This window comes from Hippoglossus stenolepis, chromosome 11 (assembly GCF_022539355.2).
Source record: "Hippoglossus stenolepis isolate QCI-W04-F060 chromosome 11, HSTE1.2, whole genome shotgun sequence".
NCBI lineage: Eukaryota > Metazoa > Chordata > Actinopteri > Pleuronectiformes > Pleuronectidae > Hippoglossus > Hippoglossus stenolepis.
Window position 1 is genome coordinate 19,634,794 of NC_061493.1, and position 26,739 is coordinate 19,661,532.

Here is a 26,739-nt window from a genome sequence, read left to right on the forward strand (position 1 = left end):
AACAAAATAAAAGCCTCTGAAAGCTTTGTGTGATTTCAGTTTTATATTTTAGATTCCTCTGGTCTTAGAAGTCTGTTCACTCAAATAATATAATATATAATAATATATTATTTTTTTTAAGACTTACCGTACATTTGTATCTAAATTTTACTTTGTTAGTCAAGGTTTTTTGGTTTCCATCCCAATACAATGGAGTTAAATGGGTTTTCTGTTTGTTTTGGTTGTGACTGACCTGGAGCTAATGTGTCTCGCCCTATTTCACATAGACATGAATAGAAAGAGAATTCAGCATGACTGCACATTAACATGAAATTAAAGCCCACCCACACAACAGAAGCAGCAGCTCTGATTGGACGGATCCCTGCCAACACAATGCAGACAGCCAATTGGGGCTTTAGATGTTGTCCTCAGGTTTTGACTTCAACAGATATGGAAATCTATCAAATCTGTGGTAGTTATGATGGCACAAATGATTTTCTTTACATGTAGTAGGCTTTTTTAAGGTTAAACATTTCTCATACTTTTTCCTTGGTTTGTGTTCTTGGCACTCACGGGCTTCTGTACAAATAAGTTTTACTTAATCCTCATATTTTGATTTGATATTTCATGATTAAATATTGTGTTTTCATATATTTGTTCTCTGTATACATGACCTTCTAGTACCTCATATTTAGATTTTATTTTTCATAGGTACATTTTTTATTGACATAACTTTTACTGGTTTCTTTTTGGCACATGTTGGCCTCCATACAACCACTACATGTTTGTTGCGTGTTGCTCTCATGCACCCCCCCCGCTCTCCTGCCTGTGCACGAAGCAGCAGCGCTGGTGTGATGTGGCACCTCCGCCTTCTTATCATCATCTGGTGAATTCTATGTAACTTTTGTCAGCACATTTCCTCTCACACACACACGCACACACACACGCACGCACGCACGCACGCACGCACGCACACACACACACACACACACACACACACACACACACACACACAAAGGCTAGGTTAATTAGTGAAGTCAAGCGAGGCAGCTGGATGATGTCATATCCGTGGATAAGACGTCTCCCTGTGACCTGGACGCTGCTCGGGTCTTTATATTATTTCGCTGCATGCTCACAAACTTTCTTCCTCCCTCGCACAGTGACGATGCTTCTCCCAGCTGCCCACCTGCCATGCGTAACGGGGACGAGTGGATGGATGTGCGTCCCTTCTCCTCCTCCTCCTTCTCCTCCTCCTCTTCCTCCTCCGCCTCCTCCTCCTCCTCCTCAGGAAGCCTCGGTTTTCACCAGCGTGTAGTGGACGCGGTGGTGGACGTGGTGGTGGTGGTGGCGATAGTTCGAGCCTGGGGGGAGAAACTTGCGTGACAATTTTATTTTGTTCCCGCCGCGGCTGAGGAGGAGGAGGACCAGGACCAGGACAAGGATCCGGACCAGGTTTAGGACCAGGATAGGATCCGGAACAGGATCAGGTTTAGGATCAGGACCAGGACCAGGATTCAGGACCAGGCTGCAGAATGTGGTCGCTGTCCGTGGTGCTGAACCCACTGCTGTTCCTGCTGCTGTTCGGTTACTGTCCGTCAGCGGTGAGTTACATGACTTTACATTCCTCCCTCAACAAACACAAACACAAACACACACTCCGTTCAGACTTTCACTGTAACACCACTGCTGTAAAGTTGAGCTCAGTGGGGATGGGATTCGTTTGGGTGGAGCGCTGCACACACAGAATGAGTCATTTCAGTTTCCATGCTATTCTTGCATATTTGGCTGATTCTTTGCTATTGTATCCAGAGCCGGTGCACACTCCTATTGCAAGCGTTACCCGACACTAAATGTGTGGGGGGGGGAAATAATGTGAAATAAGAAAAGGAAATCAGAAGCATCGGTGGAGGAAGAGGAGCAGCACTCCTGTTTATTGCTCACATCAACCACAGTGCATTGATATTGATCCTGGGGAGCTGCCCAAGCGTATAAGTCACTTTTAAGGGAGAGTTCAGACAGTGTAAAAAGAGGCAGCAGCGGTACAGTGACACTGACTGTAAAAACTGACTTGCAGTTTTTCTATTTCACGCTGTTAAAATGTTTTAAAAGGAAATGCATGCTGCCGGTTTGAGCCTCCCCGAGATGCACTTGGGAGCATTATCAGAAATTAGGAGGAGCAGCTCACAGATCACCAAGCCTTTTGGACGAGAACAGTGGCCGATTAGGTTCATCCCACCCATGCAGAACAACCCCTGTGCCAGGGTCTTGATTACAAAGCTGAGCCCCCACATATAGCATCACTTCGCCGTGATTGAAAGTTGTGTGGAGAGTAAATGTCGTTCATTTATTCCGGGAGGAAAAGAAACAGGAGATGTTTACGGGGCTAAGTGAGCACTCCAAGAAACTGAATTCGGATCCGTCAGAAAGTGTTAATGAACGGCTAAAACAGAAGAGGAGCCAGCTGTCTGGATTATTTAATGAGAGAAAAAACTCTTTGTGCAGAGTTCCTAGCTGGAGAGTGCATCTGGCTTGGCTGTGCTACAAATTCATTTTGATATGAGGAGAAGTGCGAGTGAGAGGAGAGGAAAGGATGTGCGTCACTCAAGAGACAGAGGAGAAAGAGCGCTCTAGTAGATTAGTGAAACTGCCGCTTTCAAAGCAAAGTGAGGAAGCTGAGGAGGGTTTTTTTTTTCTTTCTCCCTCTTCCTCTCTTATCCCATTCAGCCATGATGCAATGAGAGAGATCCAGGTACAGTCATGATGCACTGAGGCATCTAGTCTCCCTGGTAATTCACCACACGTGACCTCCATGATGTTTCAGTCAAGTGTCACTTTTTCTCTTCTGCCGCTCTGTTGTGCTTTGGTTCTTCATGAATATCAAACTGAGAACAGAAGTCCAGAGGTGAAAGATACACGAGGTGACATTGTAAAGGTGACACTGTTATAGCCCACTTTGAAGGCTTTTTCCTCGGCTTCTTTTTATATTACATTACATCAGGGGCATCAGTCGATTAAGCTTTAATTCCCCAGATCACAAACGTAACCAGCCACCAATGGGGAGGTGGATAAAGATCGGCTCTGCTTTGCTTTGATAATACCAGAAACAATTTTCTCTCACAATCTGATAAAGTGACATCAGAGAGATGTTCTGGGAACAGAATGACAGCTCAGGAGATTGATAGCATAGAAGGTATATTCTTTATTTCTTTATTTATCAAGTTGAAAGATGAATATGTGGCAGAGGAGTCAGGATCCGAGTGTGAAAAAAAACTACATAATAAGAAGGAGTATCACATTCTGTACTGCAGATTATGATGAATGATTTACGCAACCATTTCATCCTCAAAACACTTTGTCATTGGCTTAAAAATAGCAAATTTAAGATATAAACTGTGTAATTTCTTGACATTTTACCTGCAGAAAAGCAGCTTCGTAGGTGAAAATGATGAGTCAAAGCTGCTCTTCCTCTTTGACGTGACGTGCTCAGAGGGGACATGATCTTTCATGGCTGATTCCAAATGCTCTTTAAACTGCCACGGCCGACAGGCAAGGATAAATGGGAGAAGGAAACAATGCCCGCACTCTAAACAGGGTCCTTCCATTTTTCGGTCCGCCAGCTTCAAAAGGCCGCTGCCGGGATGTCGACGTTCACATGTTCCACACGTTATTCTCCCCACAGATGGAACGAGAAAATATCCAAATTCAAATGATATCTGGTTGTCTGCCAACGAGGAGAGTGGTGCAGACAGATTTACCATCTGCAGTCAAAGGTTGCCAGTATTTGGCTGCAGGCTTGTGTTAATTTCCCAGGCTGACAGCGAACAGAAGTATTGTTCAAACACTTATTCTGTTTGTGTGTCCGATAGGTTCCAACTTTCCCGACACTTCGGGGCACCTCGATCAATATTTGGAGCAAAAGTAGTTTTTACTGCGTTCGGCCCTGACAGTGGTTGATGTTGTTGCATTACAATTTGCTGCATTGGCTTATGATGCATAACTTTATGTGCTTTAGACTTTATGCTCCCAAGCTGTGGAGCATATTGAATGTAATAAAGAGCAGGAAAAGCTCCCACAAATCAGGTTTATCTGTTTCTCGCGGCAGGACATTCAGTTACGGCGTCGGAAGGCCCGGCGACGAGAAACAGAGGAATTTCAACACTCGGGCTATTCATCAAGGCCAGGAAACTATTTATTGTAGGAGAGGAAATTCACTGGAGACCGTATACTGTGGGCACTTTGTTTTCTCAAAGCCCGGATGTCAGGCGAAGTGGCTGGTGTCAAAGCTTGGGGGGTGGGGGGGCATGACGCTGAAGAATGGAAGACCAGTGCGATGAAAATAAGAAAACTATAGCAACCGGTTGTTGCAATTTCATGATGGTGCTATCAGCAGAGTTGGATTTATTGTGTGTGTCTCTGTGTAGAAATGTGTGTGTGTGTGTGTGTGTGTGCGTGTGTGCTGTGAATTTACGGCCGTGCCTGTGTTTGTGTGTGCAGACCATCAGGCCAAAGGAGGGGTGGCAGGTGTACAGCTCAGCTCAGGATGCAGATGGCCGTTGTGTCTGCACAGTGGTGGCACCTGAACAGAATCTGTGCTCCAGAGATGCCAAAGGGAGACAGCTCCGCCAGCTCCTGGAGAAGGTGCGTTGCAGGCAGCCACACGCTTTTCTGTTTATGTGACAACACGCACACACACACACACACACACACACACACACACACACACACACACACACACACTCGCATATTTACTGCAAGCAACCAGCCCACCTGAATGCACATGGACACATGACATTGATTTCTATCGTCATTCAGGCCCTTTAGTTTCCCTAATCCTCGCAGAAATTGCCCCAGCCAGGTCCCTAACCCTATTTTCTACTAATGCATATATTACATGAATGACATCAGCCGAATGGCGGCTTGTGAAGATGAGAGCTCTCTCCATCTCATCTTTCCAGAACGGAGCGGCCCCTGGTTGTCTTGCAACAAGCCATTCAAGGCCATTGGAGTATTATCAGGCTTTATGCATTTGATTGGGAAAGTTATTTCTGTCAGAAAGGCGACTCGGCTTCTAAAGAAATCGTGTGATTTGTTTTTCTACTATAAAAGCATGAATTCTCTATTGATTTCATGAAAACAAACAAAACAAAACAGCCAAGATTGTGTATTGAAGCACAAACATCACATTTAGTTCCACGTGTTATTTTTTTTCCCCCTCCATGACGGTAGTGATTCGATGCATTATCCACAAACAAACAATTAGAACGCCAAAGGGTGTTCACTGTCATTCACTGAGGCCTTTTGACACTAATGTACTAAGCTGCTTCAGGGCTTCTGTGAGGCCATTTGAGGATCCGGCTACCAGAGCTGGAAAAGTATGCAGCGAGTACAATGCGAGTGTCGGGCCACTTTTCCAGTGATGGGCTCCAATAACTCGGGCTGGTTGCAGTGATAGTCGAAAGAGAAAAGAGAGAAAGGACAACATTTCTAGTGAGCTTTTCCTAAAGTGTCAGATAAATGTGTTCTCAAGCAGCAGATTATAGTTTATCCTTACAAAAAAAACAAGCAATTTATGTCTGATAAAGTGAATTATATGTTCAAATACCGAGAGAAAGCGACAAACATTCTGATCACAGGTAGACGCTTACAGACAATCACGTTCAAGGTCAAAATGTTGATTTATTCCTCGGGACGCTGGACCTCAGCGGGCTCCTAGACGGCTGAACACGGAGGACATTTTAATCTGGTGCCGGACGGAAAAATCAATGCTGCGCTGTTTGACTCTTTTCAAAAAGGTGCAGAACATGTCGCAGTCAATCGAGGTGTTGAACCTGCGGACGCAGAGGGACTTTCAGTACATCATGAGGATGGAGAGCCAGATCAAGGGGCTGCGGTCAAAGTTCCGGCAGATCGAGTCGGACAGGAAGACGCTCGTCAACAAAAACTTTCAGGTACATTCTTTTTGTTTTCGTGTTGAGAAGCCTGTGAGAAATATCACAGGGGGGAAAATATCTCCTCTGAAGATGCCTGAGAAACATCTGAACCTGTCAACTTTCACTCTGGATGAGATCAATACAGGTCCACCACAGATCAGCCAAGGACATGCTTGTCTGTAGAGCTGGACAGGCGGCGAAGACAGTATCCATCACACTTACTGAAGACTCTGCATCAGTGAGAGCAACTGGTCCATGAAGCTGTTCAGTTTGTTTAACCCTCAGGAAGGAGAGGAATCTGTCAGAGTGCAGGTTTTTGTTTATTCTGAGTGTCTCATTAGCTTCACCAACGAGGAGGAGAATGTTTCCATCTGTGTTTCTTTGTTTGTTCAATTGTTAGCATCATTATAGAAGAACTGCTCTGCGGATTACCAGGAAGCTTAGTGGAAGGATGTGCTATGGGTCAGGGAAGAACCCGCTCAATTTTGGTGTGGATACGGATCACTGGGCAGATCCAGGGTTTATTTCTTTATTTCTTTAACATTGCAAGATGACATTTTTACAGATTTCTCAGAGAATAATTCATATGATCTTGATTTTAAAAAATCTGGCATATTAAGGGGACTTTCTATAAGGGGTTTACATCTTGGAACAGATCCAAATTTAAATCGTCATCTAGTGAATGTGAATGTGGTTTCATCAGGGGACTGTTTATGTTTGTTTCTTTGTTTTTCTTGTTGTTGATGAATAACAAAATATAATACACATCAGTGACCAAGCAGCATAGTTAGAAATGGGTTGGAAAGAATGTGAGTTAATGTAATTTATTCCTCAACAACACTGTGTTTACAGTGACGTTTTCTGTCACATAGATTCATCTTTCACGATAATCAAAAACTGGGAACATTCTGATTATGTATTTTGTTTAAATAAATTGGAAAAATTGATGGTGATGGACAATTTCAGTAATTCCAAGATGGTAAAGGTCATTTCCACTGTGAACAATTGTGAAAGTATTTTTCACAATGACTTTGCGATGACTTCCACATGAATTGACATTGTATAATTGACATTGTATAATTGACATTGCCTTTACATAACAACAATAATAGGAGTAATTACAGTAATAATTGTAGCTATCATCATCAGTGAAAATGGTTTGGTTTCCAACAGCAGCTTCTCCCTCCGCCCTTTTCCTCTATCACAGAACCAATATTAAGGTTTTAATATACACATTTGCTGCTGTCAATGTTATGGTGTTATTTTATTTTTTTTACAATAACATGAAAGAAAATCCATGTAATGCCTTTCCCCCCCTAAGTCTGGTATAAACAATAATAATCCATCAGCAAGGTGTGGACAAAAAGTCGTCATTTGGGCAAAATCAATTGAAATTGTTTATTGACTCGCTGCCATAACAAGATATCTATGTTTTTGCTATTGATCTGAGTCTAAGACACTCTTCTTACACAAGTGAAAACCGCTGCCAGTCGGGAGGAGACAACAGTTTCTGCCTCAGTTAAAGACGCTGGCTCTATTACAGTAAAACATCCTGCTGCATTCAAAACAAACAATTCTTCTTCCAGACAGACTTTGTTCAGACAGGTATCTATTTTTTACTTTGCTGTTGTTTTGTCTAGGAGCTGAAGGGAAAGATGGAGTCCCTGCAGCCGCTGATCCCTGTTCTGGAGCAATACAAGACAGACACGAAGCTCATCTCCCTGTTCAAAGAGGAGATCAGAAACCTGTCGGGTGTGTTGATGGGAATCCAGGAGGAGATGGGAGCCTACGACTACGAGGAGCTGCAACAGAGGGTCCTGAACCTGGAAAATCGGCTTCGTAACTGTATGAACAAACTCAGTAAGTCCAGAGAAATCACACTGGTTTTTAATCATAGCTGTCATATAGGAGGTTCTGTGTCTCAGTGAACAACTTACCGTTAAGTATGGTGTACCACATGGGTCTGTCCTGGGACGAATTTATTTTCCTTATACATGCTCCTGATTGGGCACTTTTTGGACACACATGGTGTCTCTCTTGATTGTTATGCTGAAGATGTGCCGATGTACTTGCCTGTAAGACCCACAGAACCTGTTCTGCTACCTCATGTCTTTCCTAATGATGTTAAAAACTGGATGTTAAACTCAAGCACAATAGAAATCCCTTAGAGCAAATCAAATCCTACCATCTACTGGTGCCCTAGTGGAACATATCAGGACCGTCACGATAAATCTTAGAACACCTTCTATTTTAACTTTTAAAGACACAGTGACTATCCTGCCTGCTTCCACGTCATTGCATCTGGATTATTGTAACATGTCTTTTTACTCACCTGAACTAAAAATCTCTATCGACTGCAAACTGAACAAGACTCAGCTGACGTGATCACCTTACTCCTGTTTTAGCCTCTTTAAACTGGCTCCCAACATCTTATATAATTGATCATAAGATCTGAATGATCAGTTTTGAGATTCTTGGTTTAGAGTACATCGGACCTTTGAGTCTCTTACCTTCAGATCCTGAGGCAGAGGTCTCTTATCTGTTCCAGACACCGAGTTGAGAACTTAAGGGGACAGAGCTTTTGCAGTCAGGGCCCGAGGCTCTGGAACAATCTGCCCGAGGAAATGAAGTCAGCTGACTCACTACATTCTTTTAAGATACTTTTATCAGATAGTCTCTTGATTTTACTTGATATTACATTTTCTTTTCACTTTCTTTTTTTAATATGAATTAATGAACTAATTTGAAAAGCTGTTATCTGTGTTATTGTTGTCTTATGAGGCCCTTTGGAAAGTGTATTTTGGAAAGCGCCATATAAATTCTTATTATTGTTATGACCGGGCACTGAAAAGCTGCGGTTTTCTTTGCTCCAGCCACCGACAGTGAACTCAGCTAATTAGATCAATTCTGCCTCCGGAGCAGCTTTGCCTCTGATGAAGGTTTGTATAACTGCAGCTCCAATATGCCAGCTGCCGGGTTATCAACATGGATGGGACCTGTCAAAGTGTCAGCGTGTGTGGCTAACGTGAATGCTAATGGGAAGTGGCTGGAAATCTTCCTGAGCTCCAAACGATGTGCTTGAGCTCTAAATGATTAGGTTAAAAAAAGCTGTTAAATACTTACACTTAAGCTCAAGTTCGAATCTACTGTCATCTGGAACAATTAGAAGATGATGTTAAACCAAGTGGGATAAATGTTAAACCGGCTTTGACTCACGAGACACTAATTTTACAGGTTGTTGTGTTGTGGCAGGTTTTCCTCTCATCCTCTGTATTTCACTCATGCAGAGATGCTGAACACAGAACCCCAAAAACCTTGACTTTTATTTCTCTGGTTTGAGAAATCAGCCACTGACAGATTTAATCACTCCGGTGCTTTGATATTTATTCCAGAAGCCACATCACAACATTGGCTGCGGTTGTATCATGTGGGGAGGGAGAAGTTTGAGCTGTGTGTGACCGGAGCTGTGTGATGTGTTCGCAGCATGCGGGAAGCTAATGAAGATCACCGGGCCGCTGACGGTGAAAACATCGGGGACCAGATTCGGAGCCTGGATGACCGACCCGCAGGCGTCTCCCAAAAACAACCGGGTGAGACCCTGATGTGCTTTTCTTCGTCTTACAGTCAGGTTTAACAATGCACGTACAACCGCTTCCCTCCTGTTGCTCAGAGGACAAGACATGTTGTTCGTTGCTTGTATCTCAATGTGAAATAACTAATCAATAACATTGAAAACCAAAGCTACTGCACTTTGTACTACTTGGCGCAGAGTCTTCATCATAGCTAATATATACTCCAGCAGCTAAACACATTAATACTGAGCCTTTTAACGGTGACGCGTCTTTAAAAGCCAGTTGACAGTTAACTGCTTTTGAAAAATTGAACATGCAAATAGTGGAAGGATAGGAGGCACAGAAATGAGGAGGGCGTCACCCTCTGGAAGACGTCTTGGGATTTTAATCACAGTGCATTAAAATAATCTGTGTAAAAAGCATTTGCAAAGACGTTTTCCTGTGTAAACTCAAGCTGCAGAGGTCGAGGGCCATTTTCACAAGGAGCGAGTTGCTCTTGAAAAACCTATAAAAAAGAAAAAGCCTTTATTTGTCAGACACAACATCTCGAACAGTAAAAGCTTTTCACACGTCTCTTCTAAATTTGCTTTGAACCATTTCAGTTTTTTATGACGCAGTGTTTGAGTGTTTTGAAAATGTTTTTTAAATCCATGTGAGTTTGAACTAAACGTAACCAGCAACAATCTTCCTCCGTTATCTGATAAAGAACTTTTTTACAGCAACAGCAGCAAGTAAAATGAAGAGCTATCAATTAAATTTGAAATATGAATCTAAGGTTCGTGCTATAATAACTTCAATATGTCTTTAGTATAGAGTTGGTATCAATGATGGATAAAATATTTAAAAAAACGTACAGATAACGTTCCTGCTGCCGAAGCAGAGAGAACAAGAGAAGAGAAGTAGTTCATGTTTAATGACTGAAGTGTTGCATTTGTATTCATAGAGAACTATTTAACACAGTGTGAATTATTTGTGTATTAAAAGACAACAGAGAGAATATTTTTAACTCCAATTATCACCACGGTGTCTCGTCCTGATGTTCTGAGCTGTAATAACGGAGCGTGAGTGTAAAAGCACAGACACCGGGGGGAGTCGTCAGGGGAACAGAAGAATCTTTGTGTGATTAAAATGCAACTTTAATTGTCATTTTGAATTCTGTGCAAAAAATGAAGATTCCTTTTGTTTTTTTAAATGGAAACATAAATGAGAATATCTATTGTCTAGTCTTCTTAATATGCCGGATTTTTTTAACATCAAGATCCGTGAATTATTTTCTATCTTTCTTGGCCCGAGTCCACCCAGCAGGTTTTGTGGAAATCTGTTTTGTGGTTTTTGTGTAAACTTGAAGACAAACAAACAAACTCACCAACCGCTCAAATACTTAAATCATTGTTAATCCCACTTGCTGCATTCTGATATTATGAATTAAAAAATAATCCTCTTATTTCCACGGGTAGTTAAATAGCCTGTCTTTAGTTGCAGTGTTCTTTACTACAAGTTCATCATTAACTAGTTGTCTTCCAAGAAATGTTCACTTTTTTAATATTGTTATTCATAATATATATATTATAAATTGCTTGGTTGGTTCTCCTGTGTTCTGCCATCTTCTTTTTTAGAGGATGCATTGTTTCACATGTGTTTTCATGTTTCTTTTAATAACTGAATGAGTAAAGATACAGTTTCTTGGAATTTGACCTCAGACCGACCACCTGTTGTTTCCTGTAAAAGAAAATCACTCAATTCTCTGTGTTTATTGGTCCGCAGGTCTGGTACATGGACAGCTACACCAACAACAAGATCGTCAAAGAGTTTAAATCCATCGACGATTTCGTGGCGGGAGTCGAGTCGAGAACATACAACCTTCCTTTCAAATGGGCCGGGACCAACCACGTGGTGTACAACGGCTCGCTGTACTACAACAAGATGCAGAGCAACATCGTGGTGCGGTACAGCTTCGAGACGGGCCGCGTGGTCACGCAGAGGGCCCTGGAGTCGGCGGGCTTCCACAACGTGTACCCCTACACGTGGGGAGGCTTCTCCGACATCGACCTCATGGCGGACGAGCTGGGCCTGTGGGCCGTGTACGCCACCAACCAGAACGCCGGGAACATCGTCGTCAGCCAGCTGAACCCCGACACGCTGCAAATCCTCAACACGTGGAACACGGAGTACTCGAAGAGGAACGCCGGCGAGTCTTTTATGATCTGCGGGACACTCTACATCACTAACTCCCACCTCACGGGCGCCAAGGTGTACTATGCCTACTCCACGAAGACGTCCACGTACGAGTACACAGACATCCCCTTTCACAACCAGTACTTCCACATGTCGATGTTGGACTACAACGCCAGGGACCGCACCCTGTACGGCTGGAACAACGGCCACCAGATCCTGTTCAATGTCACACTTTTCCACATCATTAAAACGGAGGACGACTCTTAAGCGGAGGAAACACACACACGGGAAGGAAACGATTGAATTGATGGTCTCACCTGAATGTTCTGATGAATTTTATTTATTTGCAAATTTATTTTATTTCTCTGATTTAGTCCGGTGCAAATTTAATTAACGTCGTCGAGCTTTTTCTCTGTCTTCACACCGTGAGGTTGAAAGTATTCTCCACTTTTGCTATCAAATTAAAACTAATTTGTGGCACATAATGGAGCATACTGCAGGAGATATATTTGGACTCAATAATGGCACTTTTACTTTGCTAAGAATGACTGAACTACCGCTGATTTCTACCGTTTCCCTTTTCTCTACCAAATGAAAGCTTTTCCATGAAGTGAAGTCGTCGTATTTATAATGGTTCTCTCATCCAGGATTCACATTTTTTATTCATCCCCCTTTAATTTATTCATGTTTTTCAACCATGTTCACTAATTGTTCATTTTGTTTCCATTCTTCCCTTTCGCCATTTGTTCATCATCATCATCCGCTAATTCATTCCAGCCTTTCACCACCACCACTTAGCTTTCAATGCCTCTTTCTACTTTTCCTCTCAGAGGTTTTTTTGCACTTGACCTTGTACAATGAGGAACACGCTGAACCGTATTGAACCTGTGTAGTTCTTGTACTTTGCTGTTTTTTTTTTGTGTGTGTGTCCACAAAGATTTCTCAGTCATGCAGGTTAGAGAATATCTGCAAGTACTAAGTCAAAAGTACAAGTGGAGAACCTGGGCTGCCTTTAACTTAGTACTTTGAGATGTTGTTTTGTATTTTCAGCGACGGTTTGTATGCCTTATTCAGTGCAGTACCTTCTTTAAGCCCAAGGACAACAGCTCTTGTGCATGAATGTTGGCTATCCCAATAGCATTTTTACTGTAACTGTATATCTGTGTATTTTGTATTTGCACAACATCCCCCCTCTCCCCCCCTCCAGCTACGATGAACATCCATTCCTAAAGCCAGCAGTAGAGGAATTCACTGGACATTTGTTGGTGTAAATAAGAAGTTATACGTACCTTTAAAAAAAATAAAATAAAAGCATTGTTTTCATTAAAGCGGCGCTCTGTGTATTTGTGTTCTGAGGACGTCACGTTAACTCGTTCGAGAGGAAAGAAAGGAAAACGTGAAATGTGTCAAAAGTGAGTTAATGTTGTGTTGCATCATTTCATTTGACGTCACCTTAAACCCACCGACGTGAGCCCATTAAAACTTCTCAGCCACAAAGAGAGAGAGTTACTCCTTTGTCCTCTAAAACGTCAACTTGTTACGTGACTGACATCTATTTCTTTTATTCATTCGGTTTTTGGGAAGCACTTTGTCACCCTGTTTAGATAAGTGCCGCACAAGTAAAGTTATTCTTCTTTTCTCATTTCCTGAGGCTTTCTCCAGTTTTACATCACAGTAACTTTTGTCGGAGGGTTTTTATGGACGTGTGTGTTTTTCCTGTGCTTTGTTTCCTGGTGACTCTCAGTGAGGGAGAGGCAGCTTCCACACACACTTTGTACTGGAGGACTCATCGAAGCTTCGTGCTCTGGTTTGTGCGTCGGCTTTTGATTATTGATTGTAACTTTCAGCTGTGCTGTATTGATTGGACATGTGTTGCAGTTCTGTTCTGTACAGTGAGCCCATGGAAACACTTTGTTCTGATGTTCCTTTGTGAAGAGGAAACGGGACATGAGGCAGAGAAATGTCACGAGTCTTCATTTAGTCAGATTAGTTTTCATATTGGTTTGAATAGAAAAATAAACTATTGTTTTACACCTGGGACATAATCATTAAAAAAAATGTAAAAGAAATTTACAATTCATTTGTAATCGTGAACAAAACTTGATTTGTAAATTTGTGACCATGTGATCAGATGAAGTTTTACTTAAAAAATTAAAATGAATTTTATTTACATGTTTCTCACAATTTTTTGTGATTTCAATTCAAGCTTCACATTTTGTCAGAATCTGTGTCCAAGCAAATTACTGGTGAGTATTAAAGAAACAAAACATTTCATAAACTGAGACTTTTGGTGGGCGATGTTAATATTAATTTACTAAATAATGTTTTTTAAAAAGTGTGATAATATGAAGCCAACAACATTTATGGATTCTAAATAATAATACAAATTTTACGAGTTGAGATTACTGTGTGTGTTTGGCCTTGAGGTCTTTTTTAAGCCGTCCACTGCTCCATGCCCAGAGGTAACTAACAGTGTTAGAACAATCATTCCTTTACTACACACACACACACACACACACACACACACACACACACACACACACACACACACACACACACACACACACACGCACACACACACACACACACACACACACTCACATGCTCTGGTATCCAGCTGACAGGCTCCATGTTGAAACTCACCTCCGGGTCAGATCGATGCAGATCAGCCAGACAGGAAGCATCTGAAAGGTCAGAGCCGCAGCCGGCAGCAGCTCCATGCCTGTAGGAAACACAGTGTGGATCTCCACAGATATTGATCCCTGAGGAGCGGCCATGTTAAGCACTTCTCCGTGTGCAGTAAGCTCACATGCTTCTGCACTGCATTCTAATATTTAATCATATTAACTGACAAACTTTTGCACAGCACATAGACTTTATTTAAAGATGGACGACGCATCTCTACTTCCTTCCACTAAACAAAACAAAGCCAAGATATCGGGAGAAGGGATCAGGGGGTGGAGCTGCAGATACATCGACCAATCCTGAGTTAATGTCAGCTGTCAATCATGATGTTTCAACCCGTTTATATAGCATCAAATATAAAATATAAAGATTAGAACAAACCTGATTAAAATATCAGAAATCAGCTTTGAGAAAAACGTACTTGTGTTTATTTTCACTCGGCCGACTAACACGGAGGAGGCGAGGTTAACTCGCAGCCAGCCACCAGGGGGCAATCAATACCCCACTGGCTTCACTTTTTGGAAACTGTCATGTCGTCCATCTTTATAAACGTTCTACGCCGCACTGACGTCAAAAGCACAACGTGGCAGCACCTGAATCCAGGATGTTATATCTTCACTTTTGTACTATGGGAGGAAGAGGAGGCGTGTCGTCCATCTTTAGTTACAGTGTCTGGTGCAGTAGGTGTCACAGAGCTCTGTTAAATCCTGGCAGTAAATCTAAAAGTAGCATTTTCCTATCTCCTTCAGGCAGCAGCCCGATGAGACACAAACACACCAACCCACTAACTTTGCCACTGGCCAACATGTCAGTGTTTCTGTTTTGTCCGTGAGGCTGATTCAGTGAGTGAGCTGATTCAGTGAAGCTGATTCAGTGAAGCTGATTCAGTGAAGCACACTCATGCACACGCAGGTTTTACTTCTTTATTCAAGTATTAGCTTTTGTGCAGCACACTGTTAAGTGCCTGCAACCATCTCACTGGCTCAGAGAACACACTGTTTGTGTATGTGGGCTCATGGACACACAAACACAAGTAAACAACAAACCCTTTTAGAAATATTTAGACTTTCTAAATGTATTTTCAGTTAAAATACATTCATGATAGAATAAGTAACATGTGCATGTCCAAAAACCGTCTTTATCAAAGCCATGTGCAGAGTTTAGTATTTTCCTTTTTAGACCGGAGGTAAATCCTTATTTTGTTATATGAGTATTTACAATGAAGGTCTTTAAACTTTCTGTGAACTTGTAACAACAATGTTTTGTGGCTAACGAGATTAAACCGTAAAGTACTTGTTTAGTTATTATTAGTAAAATATCATTCCAATTTTTGTTCCTCTTGACAGTGTAAACTTTGTCTTTTTCCGTCAGTGGCAACTGGATGAAAGCACAGACTTTTTCCTACATTTCCCAGAATCCTCTGGGGGCCCAGACCCTTAGGCCCAGACTGAGAACATGTTGAACGAGACAAGAACCTGTTGAACAAACTTTCACTTCTTTCAAAAGCTGCACATTTCTTCTTTGTGATCTTTTGGCTTCGGTCTGTTTCTGTACATAATATTTTCCATCAGTCGTTTTGTACTAACTTTCATTACCTTTACCAGGGAGGTTATGTTTTCAGCCTTTGGTTGTTTACACAAAACTGACTTAACCTGTTTGCACCAAACTTGGTGGAGGTCTGGGGCCTGGAAAGAATCTATAAAACCTTTGAGGGGATGTGGATTAAAGACTCAGGATTTTAAATTGTTTTATTTTCTTCCACTACATCTTATGACAAAGATTTAATTATGATTCCCAGACCACTTGATCACAATCAGTGTCGTTCAGCTTAGTGGAGATATGAGCTCCACTGAGTGACTTTCTAGTCGAGCTGTTTTTCTGAGCAAGCTTTACAACCACCTCTGGACATATTCAGCTTTAAGAAATCGTTGTCTGTTTTTTAAACACCACTGGCTACTCTGCTCTGTATAAACTATGATTCGATTAAACACGTCCTGAAGTTCAAATTCTGCGCAGACCTTTCTTTGGTGGATTTACAACAGTTGGAGACAGTTGGATCCTCGCAGAACAAAATTAATGCGTGAGTCTCCACAGTGGGAATCAATCCACGAGCCTGTCTTCAAAGGTTTTGGGAGTTTTTAGTTCAAGAAGACACACGGACATAAATCTGCCAACACCTCTGCTCATTTCTCCACAGCGTTGCTCCATGATTCCTCAGACAGCGACTACAGACAAAGAATCACGTACGCATGACCAGCGAAAATGTCACATCCCCCCCCGGAGCTGCTGGATGACCACAGCTACTGTAAACTCTGCTCCGACCACCAAACCCGATCACTCCACCCGGAGGCGGGGTTGATCATTTCAGATTTTGTTAGATATTTCATGGTGGGAGATAAAAGTAGAGGAAAATGGAAACAAGGAAAATTTTCGTAAATTTATGTCAGCTTTTTGCAAGAGAGGGACAGAGAGAGAGAGAGAGAGAGAGAGAGAGAGAGAGAGAGAGAGAGAGAGAGAGAGAGAGAGAGTTTTGTTCTCCGTGCCGCTGCTCCTGAGCGACTGTGTTAATTTTGAATGTCACTTCTTCTCCTGCATTTTCTGTATTTGGCTGCACTCCCCCTGCAATCATCCCTTATCTGTGTGCACAGCAGCTAAAGGTTCGTCTCCCTGAATGAATGGGCTCAATAAAGCTGTCACGGCCCAGACTTGTTGACTCTGTACTGAGTCAGGTTACACGGATCCATCCTCTTTATTGGCTTCGGTTTGGCTACAGATCCACAACGTGATGTTCTGCTCACACACACGACCGCCATTAAAACACAAAGTCACTAAATGTGCTTTCGCTTGTTTGTTGCGTTCTTGTTTGTTTCCAGGCACCATTCAGATATATTGAGTGAGTCTATAAAACAAGACTGTGTTGCTTTGTAACAAGGAAATGTTTTCATATAGTGTCAAATATTGACAGACGTCTTTAAAGACACAGCTTTATGTTTTCAATATGTTGGTTAAAGCATCAAATGCTGTTTTTCTATCAATAAAACGTTTTTTGTTCTGTGGTACTTTTAGTGTCTCAGTTAAATATCTAAAATGTAAATGTAAAATCCGCAGCAGAGCAGAGGTCACATTCAGCATCGGATCAACTTTTAGGTTTTGTCATGAATTTTTAAATGAGCCGATAGGTGATGAAGAGGGAACCGTCGTCGGGTCCCTGGAAGGACAAACGGGCTGTCAGCTTCTGCGGCTGCCAGGACAGGTGCTCACCAAAAGATCTGTGACTGACAGCCGAGCGAGTGGCGGCACAGACGAACAGGTTCCTCTTCCAGATGAACTTTCCACAGCTCAATCCTCAGAGACTCATCTGTGCCAAGGACCGGCAGATATCACAGAATGAGAGTGGATGTATGGATTGTGGAGGAATAGGAGTTTTCACCCTGACTGCACAGTGGAGGTATTTGCAGGTTTGGCGAATTTGTAAATGTGTGATTGTGCTCAGTCATTACTCAGTTTGAGATCTGTGTTTCTAGTTCAAACTGGGACTCTAACAGTTGTTTCTTGCTGGTAGTGTGATAGTGGCAGCCATGTTGTTAATGTTACATGTGAACCAGGAACAGAAGTCGAACAAAGCATGTTTTCTGGTGGCGGTACTTTCCAAAACAAGGAAGTGGTCACAATGTCTTTATTCTGTTATAATCAAAGGGTTAGTGAAAGAAAGTGATTTTAACTTCATTGAGCGACCGTGGCTCATCCACTAACCAGAATGCCGGTGGTTCAAACCCCGGCTCCTGCAGTCTGATGAATGGTGGGCGATAGAAAAAGTGGAGAGAGGCGCTGTATGAATGTGTGTGTGAATACGTGAACGTGTCTTGTTTTTAAAATAGCACTTTGAGTAGTTGATGAGGCTGGAATAGCACTTTATAGATACAGTCCATTTACCATTTAGCATTAATACGTCTTGGACATGCAAGGGGGGAAAGTGTCCGTGGCCACTTTAACTCTTACGAAGAAATTCTACTTCCCAAGTCAACAGTGCAAAGTATTTTTTTTATCGTCGGTAAAACCAGAAAAGTCGTCTTCTGCATTATTCATGGAAAGAATGAGAAGTTGACAGTGACCTGCGATAAGCTACAGAAGGTGCAGCTGCAGAAAGTCCTATGCTCTCAGGGTCGTGGGTCCCACAGCTCTACGGCACAATATGGGACCCTGAACAAGTATTTGCAATAAAACTGTTTATGTCTGTTTAGAGAATATTGAACCGTGGAGCATAGGACCCTGGGAACATGGACACGCTCCCCCCGTTGCATCAGCTCCTGCTGCTGGTTAGGTGGCACAAATTCGCTGTCAGCCTCTTCTACATTAAGACGGATTGAAGCAGACTCCAGACATCTGCTTCTAAAAGCCGTCACTCAGCGACTGTCGTGGATTCCTGTGTCGTTGTCTGCGAGACCTTTTGTAATCAGCCTGTGTGATGTTGTGGAGGTTGTGTGTCCCTCGTCCCTTCAGTTGGTTTTGAAGTCTCATTTTGTTATGGTTTAAAATGAAATGAACTAGAGATTCAGGAGAGAGATATTCATTCCCCGGGCCAGTGATTCAATTATGTTCTGTGAACGAGGCTTATCTGACCTTTTAATAGGGAATCAGATCAAAGTTCAGTTTCCACAATTACCTCCATGGTCTCACAGAGTCAGGGCGTCTCCGATAGTGTCAGGAAACAACACAATCTGTAATTACTGTTCTACAATCTGAAAAACAGGATCCACTTTGAATGTGAACATATCGGACTGGGCATATTTCAATATGTGTATTTATAATTCATGTAGATTATTAGTGAGACCTCGAACTGTGGCTGATTTTACAATAAAAATATTTAGAAGTTACGATAGAATGATAAAAGATACATTTTATTTCATGGTGCCATTCTAGAAACACCCAAGGACACTTTACGATGCATAATAAATAAACTCGTAAATAATTTAAGTAAAACCAAACGTTAGAATCAGAAACAATCTCGGCGGCCCATCGGCTACACATCGGCCTGATGAAGAGAATTTGTCTCTGAGGGAATCGGTGCAGACAGCGGACGTCCGGGGCCAAGATGTCTTCTCTCCGTTCTCTGTTTACAATCTGATTAGTTTCTTTTATCACATGAGTCGAACGTTTCTCCACATACGAAACACAAACCTTCCGAGGTGTTAACATCCAGACGACATTTTGACTCTATCAACAGCTATCTGAACTCGAGAGCAGGTAAATAAAAACGCCAATAGACGTATTTCGATCAATGTGTTCCACCTATTTCTCTACAGATTCACATGCATAATACATTTATAGCAGATTTTGGAGTGTTGGAGTGTGTGTTGGACGAGAAGCCAGTGATGTGGTCCTTGGAGTTGTGGAGGGTTTGCAGTCGATGCAGGAGATTGGTTGAATGGATTTCTTTTGTCTGTGGTTGACCACGCCCCTTCGCACTCAGAAGTTTTGAGGGTTTTTTCTCCAGCGAAGTCTTGACAGCTGCTCTCTCTTTCTGTTTGTGACCGGCAGGTGAAGCGAAAAAAACAAACTTTGACTGACATTTTTCATAATTATAATCAATAGTCCTGGAATAGCGGTTGACAGTGAGCCGTGTTGATCCATCTCCCTCAATCATCTGCTCCGCTGTTCCCCCTGTAGGGTCTGTGTACCACTGCCTCGACTCACACCTCCCCCAGGGAGCAACAGCGTGAGGCTGAGGTGCAGCGAGGAAGCTAATGAACGTATTAGTCATATCTCTAACGACTCACTGTATCGCCACAGCATCTTGGCTGGAGATTTATGCTAATCATGACTGCAGAGAAGTAAATGCATATTGTCTCCGGATGTCTTCGCTCCTGCACCGATGAGACACCTTCAGGGATCTTTTAAATTGACGGCATCCGAGCCCAACCTGTGAAAACGTTGGCATGTGCCGCGGCAAATTACAGCCCAAGGAGTTTTTGGAAAGTTGGTATTCGCATCAGCCCGAGTGCGGAGAAGTGGCAAACTAATGATGAGCCAACTCTACTATTGATTGGAGCTCATTGTGGGTCCCTCGGGGCTCAGAGAAGCCCACACACCCGGACCCACAACATCAACATCTCAAGTTCCAGCGAGAGATTTCTTCACTGATACCAACTCCTCAAACTTTCTCTCACTGTCCTGTGTTTGCCTCTTAAATCTAATCCGGCAGCAGAACTTCTTCTACTTCCATTAAATCCCGAGTGACATCATCTTTAGGCTGAATTTTTTTATTATCTATCGCGTGCACTCTAAATGCAAATGTGTCGGGTTGTGGCAAAGAAGTGTCTTAACGCTGATTTAGGAAATGACAGCGAATAGTCCACAAATGATCTGGCAGCTAAATAAGCTAAATTAAGTTACTCCCGCCTCCTTACGAGTGTTGAGGTGTGAACAAATGAAGGTTTTGAGCAAGAAGCGCATTTCATTCGTACATTCTCGGGAGTTTCACGAGTACATTTTATGTAGCATGAATAAGTGTGCGGGTGTGAGACGGCGAGAGGATGTATTTGCTGAAGGTGTCTCAAGGGCGACTCCTGCAGCCGCGGCGGAGACGAGAACACACCAGTCAGGAAGATGCAGGCTCTCTGTGCGGCGGCGGCGGCGGCGGCGGCTCCCGTGCACTTGATCAGTTATTCCTTCTATGAGCTCACACGTCCCTCAGACTTCAAATGACACCTTCTGAAGGTCCGGCCACAGACCTGAGGAGACGGGATGCCGCGGCACACGTTCCTTGTTTTGTTGACTTGAGACATTAATGGGTTCTGTTTTTTTACAAACCTGATGTTTGTGTTGTTGTTGTTGTTGCTTCTGGGTCAGGATCAGGTCAGAAACATTTTCAAAACAACATTAAACTTCGACGACTCTCCGCTGAGTGATCGTCCTGCTCCACTGTAAACTACACACATACCTGACTCTGATTCCGTCAGCACAGCCACTGATCGATTACCCACGAACGATTGATGAGCCCAGCTCGCTCAGGGAAAACGCCATGATTGCGGTAATTTGGGAAACAGCTGAGCTTTTCTTCAGGACTGACTTTATCGACGGGCGAGTTTCTCTCTGATTCTTTGAGTGGACCTGAGAGTTTTGGGATGTTTCCACACCTGGAAGTCTGAACCATGGTTCAGTTTGATCCAAACCAAAACCACCTCTGGTCCTGCTAAGTTTTCATTGATTGGTCCGAAGAACCTTTCACACCTTTACCGTTATTTTGGTTCAGTCTAAAGTAAATAGTCCGAAGGTTCGGACCAAACAAGGCAAGTGTTAAAACCCTTAGACGTTGAAAAGATTTGTCTCAATATATTCAAAAATATACCAAAACTATTTCATGTGCATCAATGTGTTGCAGTCTCTGCCGATTTGGACAAATTAAAATCTGAAAAATCCACTTAAGCACAGACGTCCAACCAGTTTATGATATTTTGTGTGTATCATATGGAAAAAAAGGAAAAGTACACATTTAGCAGAACTTTGTGAATAAACTTCCAAGGTGACAGGATGTACTTAAAGGTTTTTTTTTTAAAACGTCTCTTCTCTTGGTGCTTTTCATGTGTGGTCAGCTGCCTCATGCTGCTTCAGATGATTGTGCTGCTGGACTCTTGGAGATAATGCTGCAGACATGTGTATCGGTGCCTGAATGCACAGTGATTGAGTTGTGAATGTGTCGTCAGAGATAAACACTCGCGGTCCTCATGTCCAGTGCAATCAGCATCTTTACCTTTTATTGTGCGTGTGAATCTCTATCATTGTCTCTTTCTTTCTGTCTCTGTCTTACTCTTCTGCAGAGACAGTAGTATACAGTATGACACACACACACACACACACACACACACACACACACACACACACACACACACACACACACACCAGGACCCATAATGTTCCTCCTTTCTTTTTTCTTTGGCTCATACTAAGGCAGAAACTTCGCTCCTCATCTAGGACTTACATTTTTTTTTCTCCATCCTTCAACCAATGCCCCCAATTACACTTATGACCCAAACATCCAGCACTCTGTCTCACAGGCTTTAAGAACAGGACTTAAAAAGAGCATTATAATGATGTAACTCAAAAAAGATTCAGACATATTCCGTCTGCAAGATGCCAAAACACACACACACACACACACACACACACACACACACACACACACACACACACACACACACAGACACACAGCCACGTGTGAAAGAGTTCGAACACGTGTGTAAAAATATAGAGAATATGGAACAAGGTTTTCTTTGCAAACAAAATTAAATTTTTAATTTATCCTTCATATGAAAAAAACTAATTTACATCATTGACCTGTGTCAAAACATTTATTATCATTACAGCTTCAATTCACATCTGTAACCTTGTCATAGCTGAGATTTACCAACTCAGTTGTAATATCACAAGAATAAACTCATGTTGCAAGAATGATGTTTTAATTGCGTGATAAAGTCGTAATATTAAGAGAATAAAGTTGTAATTTTATGAGAATAAAACATTACAAGGATAAAGTCTTCATTTTTGGCTACTTATCATTTTTAGAGGGAGAATATTATAAGATCTGACTCTGCGTCTGCGTTAAAAGATTTTCAGTTTCATAATATTTTCTGACAAAGACTGAAAACATGATTCAATAACTGAACAATTACTTAATCAAATAACTAATTCAGCGAGAAATTAAAGACCAACGATCAGAATCAGAGCTAGTTTTCATTATTTTGTGAGATGTTTAACAGGATTTCTGCCATAATTTCAAATCATAAAAATAAACTGTTTTGACAAAGCTCATCAGACACACATGAGGTATTATGATCAATTCTCTCTGTGACAAGTTTATTGACTGAATGTGCCACTCACTTTAACACATCACAAAAGTTTCTTGTTGTTAAATCCTGTAGGTATTTGTCTGATGCTTAAGCAGAAATCAATACCAGGTTAGTTCAGGTCAATATATTATATATTCTATAAATTTAAAACAGAGTAAAATGTGTTTTACATGAAAGTTCTTTAAAAAAAAAACACTGTGAAATTAAAGCAGCGAGAGTCAGACTTTTTAAAGTTCGGGGCAGATTTATTTAAAGTGGAATAGCTGCGGTGTAGAATTGATTTTGGCGTAAACACAGTTTATCACATAATTAACTTCATATGTATCGATCGGAGGCAGGAAGCTTTGGATCGATGCACGTTATGTACGTGATTAGTGCCGACTGATGAGCCACAGAGCGATTCCGAGGCCGCGCTTCTCCAGGGGTCAGTTTTCATAGATGCACAGTTATTCCCTCGGCACCGTCTGTCGGCCACAGACCATATTCTGCCAAACGAGAGAGTTCTGTGCAGGAGTATCTGCCGGTTGGGTTTTGAAAGCAACATGCGGGCTGCAAGTTTTTGATTTTATCACAACGTTAGAAGAAAAACAATTCAGATTCTTCTTCTTCTTCTTCCTCGGAGCTGGTGAGTCACCGGGGGGTTTGCAGCTTCTCTGATTTCCTGCTGTGCAAAGCAACAGGTGAGTCAGACGGCTCTCGTATTAAGACAGAATTCCAGATATGAAACATGCTGAGGAAGAGATTGTCTTTCACAGTGTATGATCATTATAGTGTAAAAACTTTGTTCTGTATAGTTTGAGACTGATTTGAAAATAATTAAATTGCAAAATTAATGATAAGTGAGTTAAGGCAGTTTCCATTCATGTAAGTAATTGTGAGAAAGTAATTACGATTCTTATATTTGCACGTGTAATATTCAAAGGTCACATTCACTTCACTTTCCTGTTGTTCCGCTGCTGATCTTAGACTTTAATCACACAGACTATGTTTCATTAAACTCCATTAAGATTTAATTTCAGGCAAAAAGACGTGGCAGAGAAGTGTCAAATTAAAACAATAAGAGTTGATGGAGTCTGAATGCAGCGACAGTTCCAGTAGATTGACTTGTCGCCACAGAGAAGTGTTTAATGAGACAAAGAGCTGTGCACTGATGTGTGATGTGACTCCATCACTGACCTCCAACATGTCAATGACCTTCTTATCTCCATCATTTAATAACTGTCATGGCAACAATGAGTCGGCCAAATATTATATTTTACTCTACATACAAAATATTTACATTATTTCATATATTGCATGTTACAGTCTTTACTTCCACTTTACAAGAAGATTTCAATTTGTTTAAGACTTTATATTTTCATTCCAGATGTAAATATTGTGTTTCTTAATTCATAGTGTATTTCAAAGTAAAAAAAAAGATAGTTTATGTGAATCTAAACTGATCTACTGAATATTCCCTTTGGTAGTTTCACCCCATTGCATTAAAATGCTGCTTTGATCGTGTACAAGTAACAGCAATCACTTTACATCCTCTGTAGTCGTCTCCGATTTGAAAATTAAAGAAGAAAGGAATAGTTTTGAAAACATGTTTATTTGTGGTGAATAGCTTAGATCAAGCTTATATAAAAGTGAAAGATGTCCACCACAATAACCAACAGTTTAAAGTGAGGCTTTAAAAAGTGTTTTTGTTCGACTGGAAGTCCAAAAAGCTGCAAATTGTCTGAAACATAAACTGTAAATAAAGATGGACGCATCTCTGTCTTCCCACTATTTAAAAATTGAAGCCAGATCTGAAAGCAAAAACTGTTTGTCATGTTTTCTTTCAAATTAACTTTTATTTACAATTCACTAACAATTAATCAATTATTCAAATAACTAACTAACTGATTAATTTGAGTCCTTCAGATGTTTTGAATGTGAAATCTTCATTTGTAAAGTAGCTGTATTATCATATGTGTAGATGAGTAAAAAAGTATAAAGTAGCATAAAATAGAAATACTAAATTACAAGTGTCAGGTACAAGTACAGTATTGAGTAAACGTACTTAGTTACATTCCAGCACAGTGTTGTTGATGGTATTTTGTGTGTTCGATTCCGCAGAGACAACAGGTTTTCAGTCTCAGCGTGCTCTAAATGAACCTTCCTCAGGATATAAACAGCCCTTTTACAGTATGACTCATTTACCCCCCCACAGCGGCGTTATTCAAGCTCATCGGCTCCATCCAGACGACCATATGGGCCGGAGAGGAGCACGAGATCCACAGCAGACGATTCGTTGGCAGCCCTGAACTCCGCGGTGCCATCATCCCTCTTCTTTCTTTGAGGTTAGCCGGTGAAATTCAGACCAGTGGGCGGCTCGAGCTGCAGACGCCAGTAATTGGACGATGTGCCGGATAAATTCCAGGTTGTGACGAACCTCTCGGGCGCAGCGTTGCCTTGGCACGCCACTGACCCAGAGACGCTTTCTTAGCTTTTTCCGCGGAGGTCAGAGGAATTATTGTAGGTCAGCGGAGTGAAAAGCCTTTCAACTCTAAATAACCCACTGCAGCATCCAGTGGCTTTGCTCTTTAGAGAAGAGAAGCAAGACGGGTCTGAAATATTTAATGAGAAAAACTGAACTTCACATAAACCTTATGAAAACGGTATTATTTGGCTCAGAAATCAGCCGAGCACCGAGCGGAGCGGGAAGTAGAAAGCATGTTGAAAGTTTATTTGGCCAGATACAAAATAGAATTCCTCTTATTTACAGCTATATTCATCTAAAAACCTGTTTCATTGCCAATATAATCCTTTAAGAAGACCATGTTTTTTTGTACTGACACTGAGGAACAACATGAAATGGCAAAGGAGAGAAAGAAACACTGAACATTTACAACAGTAAATGACTGAAAAGAGAGTAAACATGTTTTTTGCGCTCGGACAACAGTAAATGACACGTAAATAAAATTGAGGTGTGTGTGTGTGTAACTGTAGACGTACTGCTAAGGTGCTGAAGTATTCATAACACATACAATATTTACATATTCATACAGCTCAGTCAATGTACGTAGTAATATCTCTTTTTTTCCATATTTCCGATGAGGAATTCTCTTTTTGCATTAGTTTTCAAACGACACACATGATTTCAGGGAACGTGTCAGACATGTTGTACCAGTGACTCTGGCAGGAAGCCGTTAGTTTACCGCCCTGTCGGGAAACACCTCCCTGCTTGTGTCTCTGCACATTCACAGGTGACTTTCATGTTTTCCTCTTCACCGGCACGATCTTCACGTCTTTTCTTCCTCCCGCCATCCGTCGGTGTAACGTGACGTCCTCTTCCTCTCCCGTCTGCTGCTTGGCAAAGTTGACAAACACCTGAAGAACAGAAAGAAGAATGAGAACGGCCCCTCGAACAATCACACTCACGATTGTCTGGATCTTAAAGTAAAAATATAAAAGAAAAGTAGGAAGTGGTGGAAAAACGTTAATGGTAAATTTGTCAGAGGAAATTGTTGAAGAAAGTGGAGAAAAAAAACTAACTTAATCCTCAGCAGCACCAAAATGAAATGGGTT

General features: G+C 41.7%; 2 protein-coding genes across 4 annotated transcripts in view; one reads left to right on the top strand and one right to left on the bottom strand.

Moving 5' to 3' along the window:
• The first annotated feature begins 1,080 nt into the window (after positions 1-1,080).
• Positions 1,081-15,811, top strand: LOC118117232 (noelin-3). Of its 2 annotated transcripts, XR_004697775.2 has the most exons (7): positions 1,081-1,580; positions 4,474-4,617; positions 5,772-5,927; positions 7,550-7,769; positions 9,393-9,499; positions 11,246-13,463; positions 15,713-15,811. XR_004697775.2 is itself a non-coding variant. In XM_035169303.2 (6 exons), the coding sequence occupies exons 1-6, from the start codon at positions 1,512-1,514 to the stop codon at positions 11,921-11,923; spliced, it is 1,374 nt and encodes a 457-aa protein (XP_035025194.2). In that variant the 5' UTR covers positions 1,081-1,511; the 3' UTR covers positions 11,924-13,826. The 2 variants fall into 2 exon arrangements, 1 of the variants encoding a protein (XP_035025194.2); XM_035169303.2 differs by lacking the exon at positions 15,713-15,811 and having other exon boundaries at positions 11,246-13,826.
• A 9,191-nt stretch (positions 15,812-25,002) lies between these two features.
• Positions 25,003-26,739, bottom strand: part of LOC118118246 (retinal-specific phospholipid-transporting ATPase ABCA4) — a 34,069-nt gene continuing 32,332 nt past the window's right edge. For both annotated transcript variants that reach the window (XM_035171270.2, XM_035171269.2), the window contains one exon: positions 25,003-26,541. In XM_035171270.2, coding sequence (XP_035027161.2) covers positions 26,425-26,541 — 117 coding nt within the window. In that variant the 3' untranslated portion in view covers positions 25,003-26,424. The remainder of the gene's footprint in view (positions 26,542-26,739) is intronic.

What these genes read in the sequence shown, in the direction of transcription:
- LOC118117232 (XM_035169303.2), top strand. Translation starts at nt 1,512, where the DNA reads ATGTGGTCGCTGTCCGTGGTGCTGAACCCACTGCTGTTCCTGCTGCTG. An exon ending in TCGGTTACTGTCCGTCAGCG is followed by an intron (nt 1,581 to 4,473) that starts GTGAGTTACATG and finishes TTGTGTGTGCAG; the next exon opens with ACCATCAGGCCAAAGGAGGG. An exon ending in TAACTGTATGAACAAACTCA is followed by an intron (nt 7,770 to 9,392) that starts GTAAGTCCAGAG and finishes ATGTGTTCGCAG; the next exon opens with CATGCGGGAAGCTAATGAAG.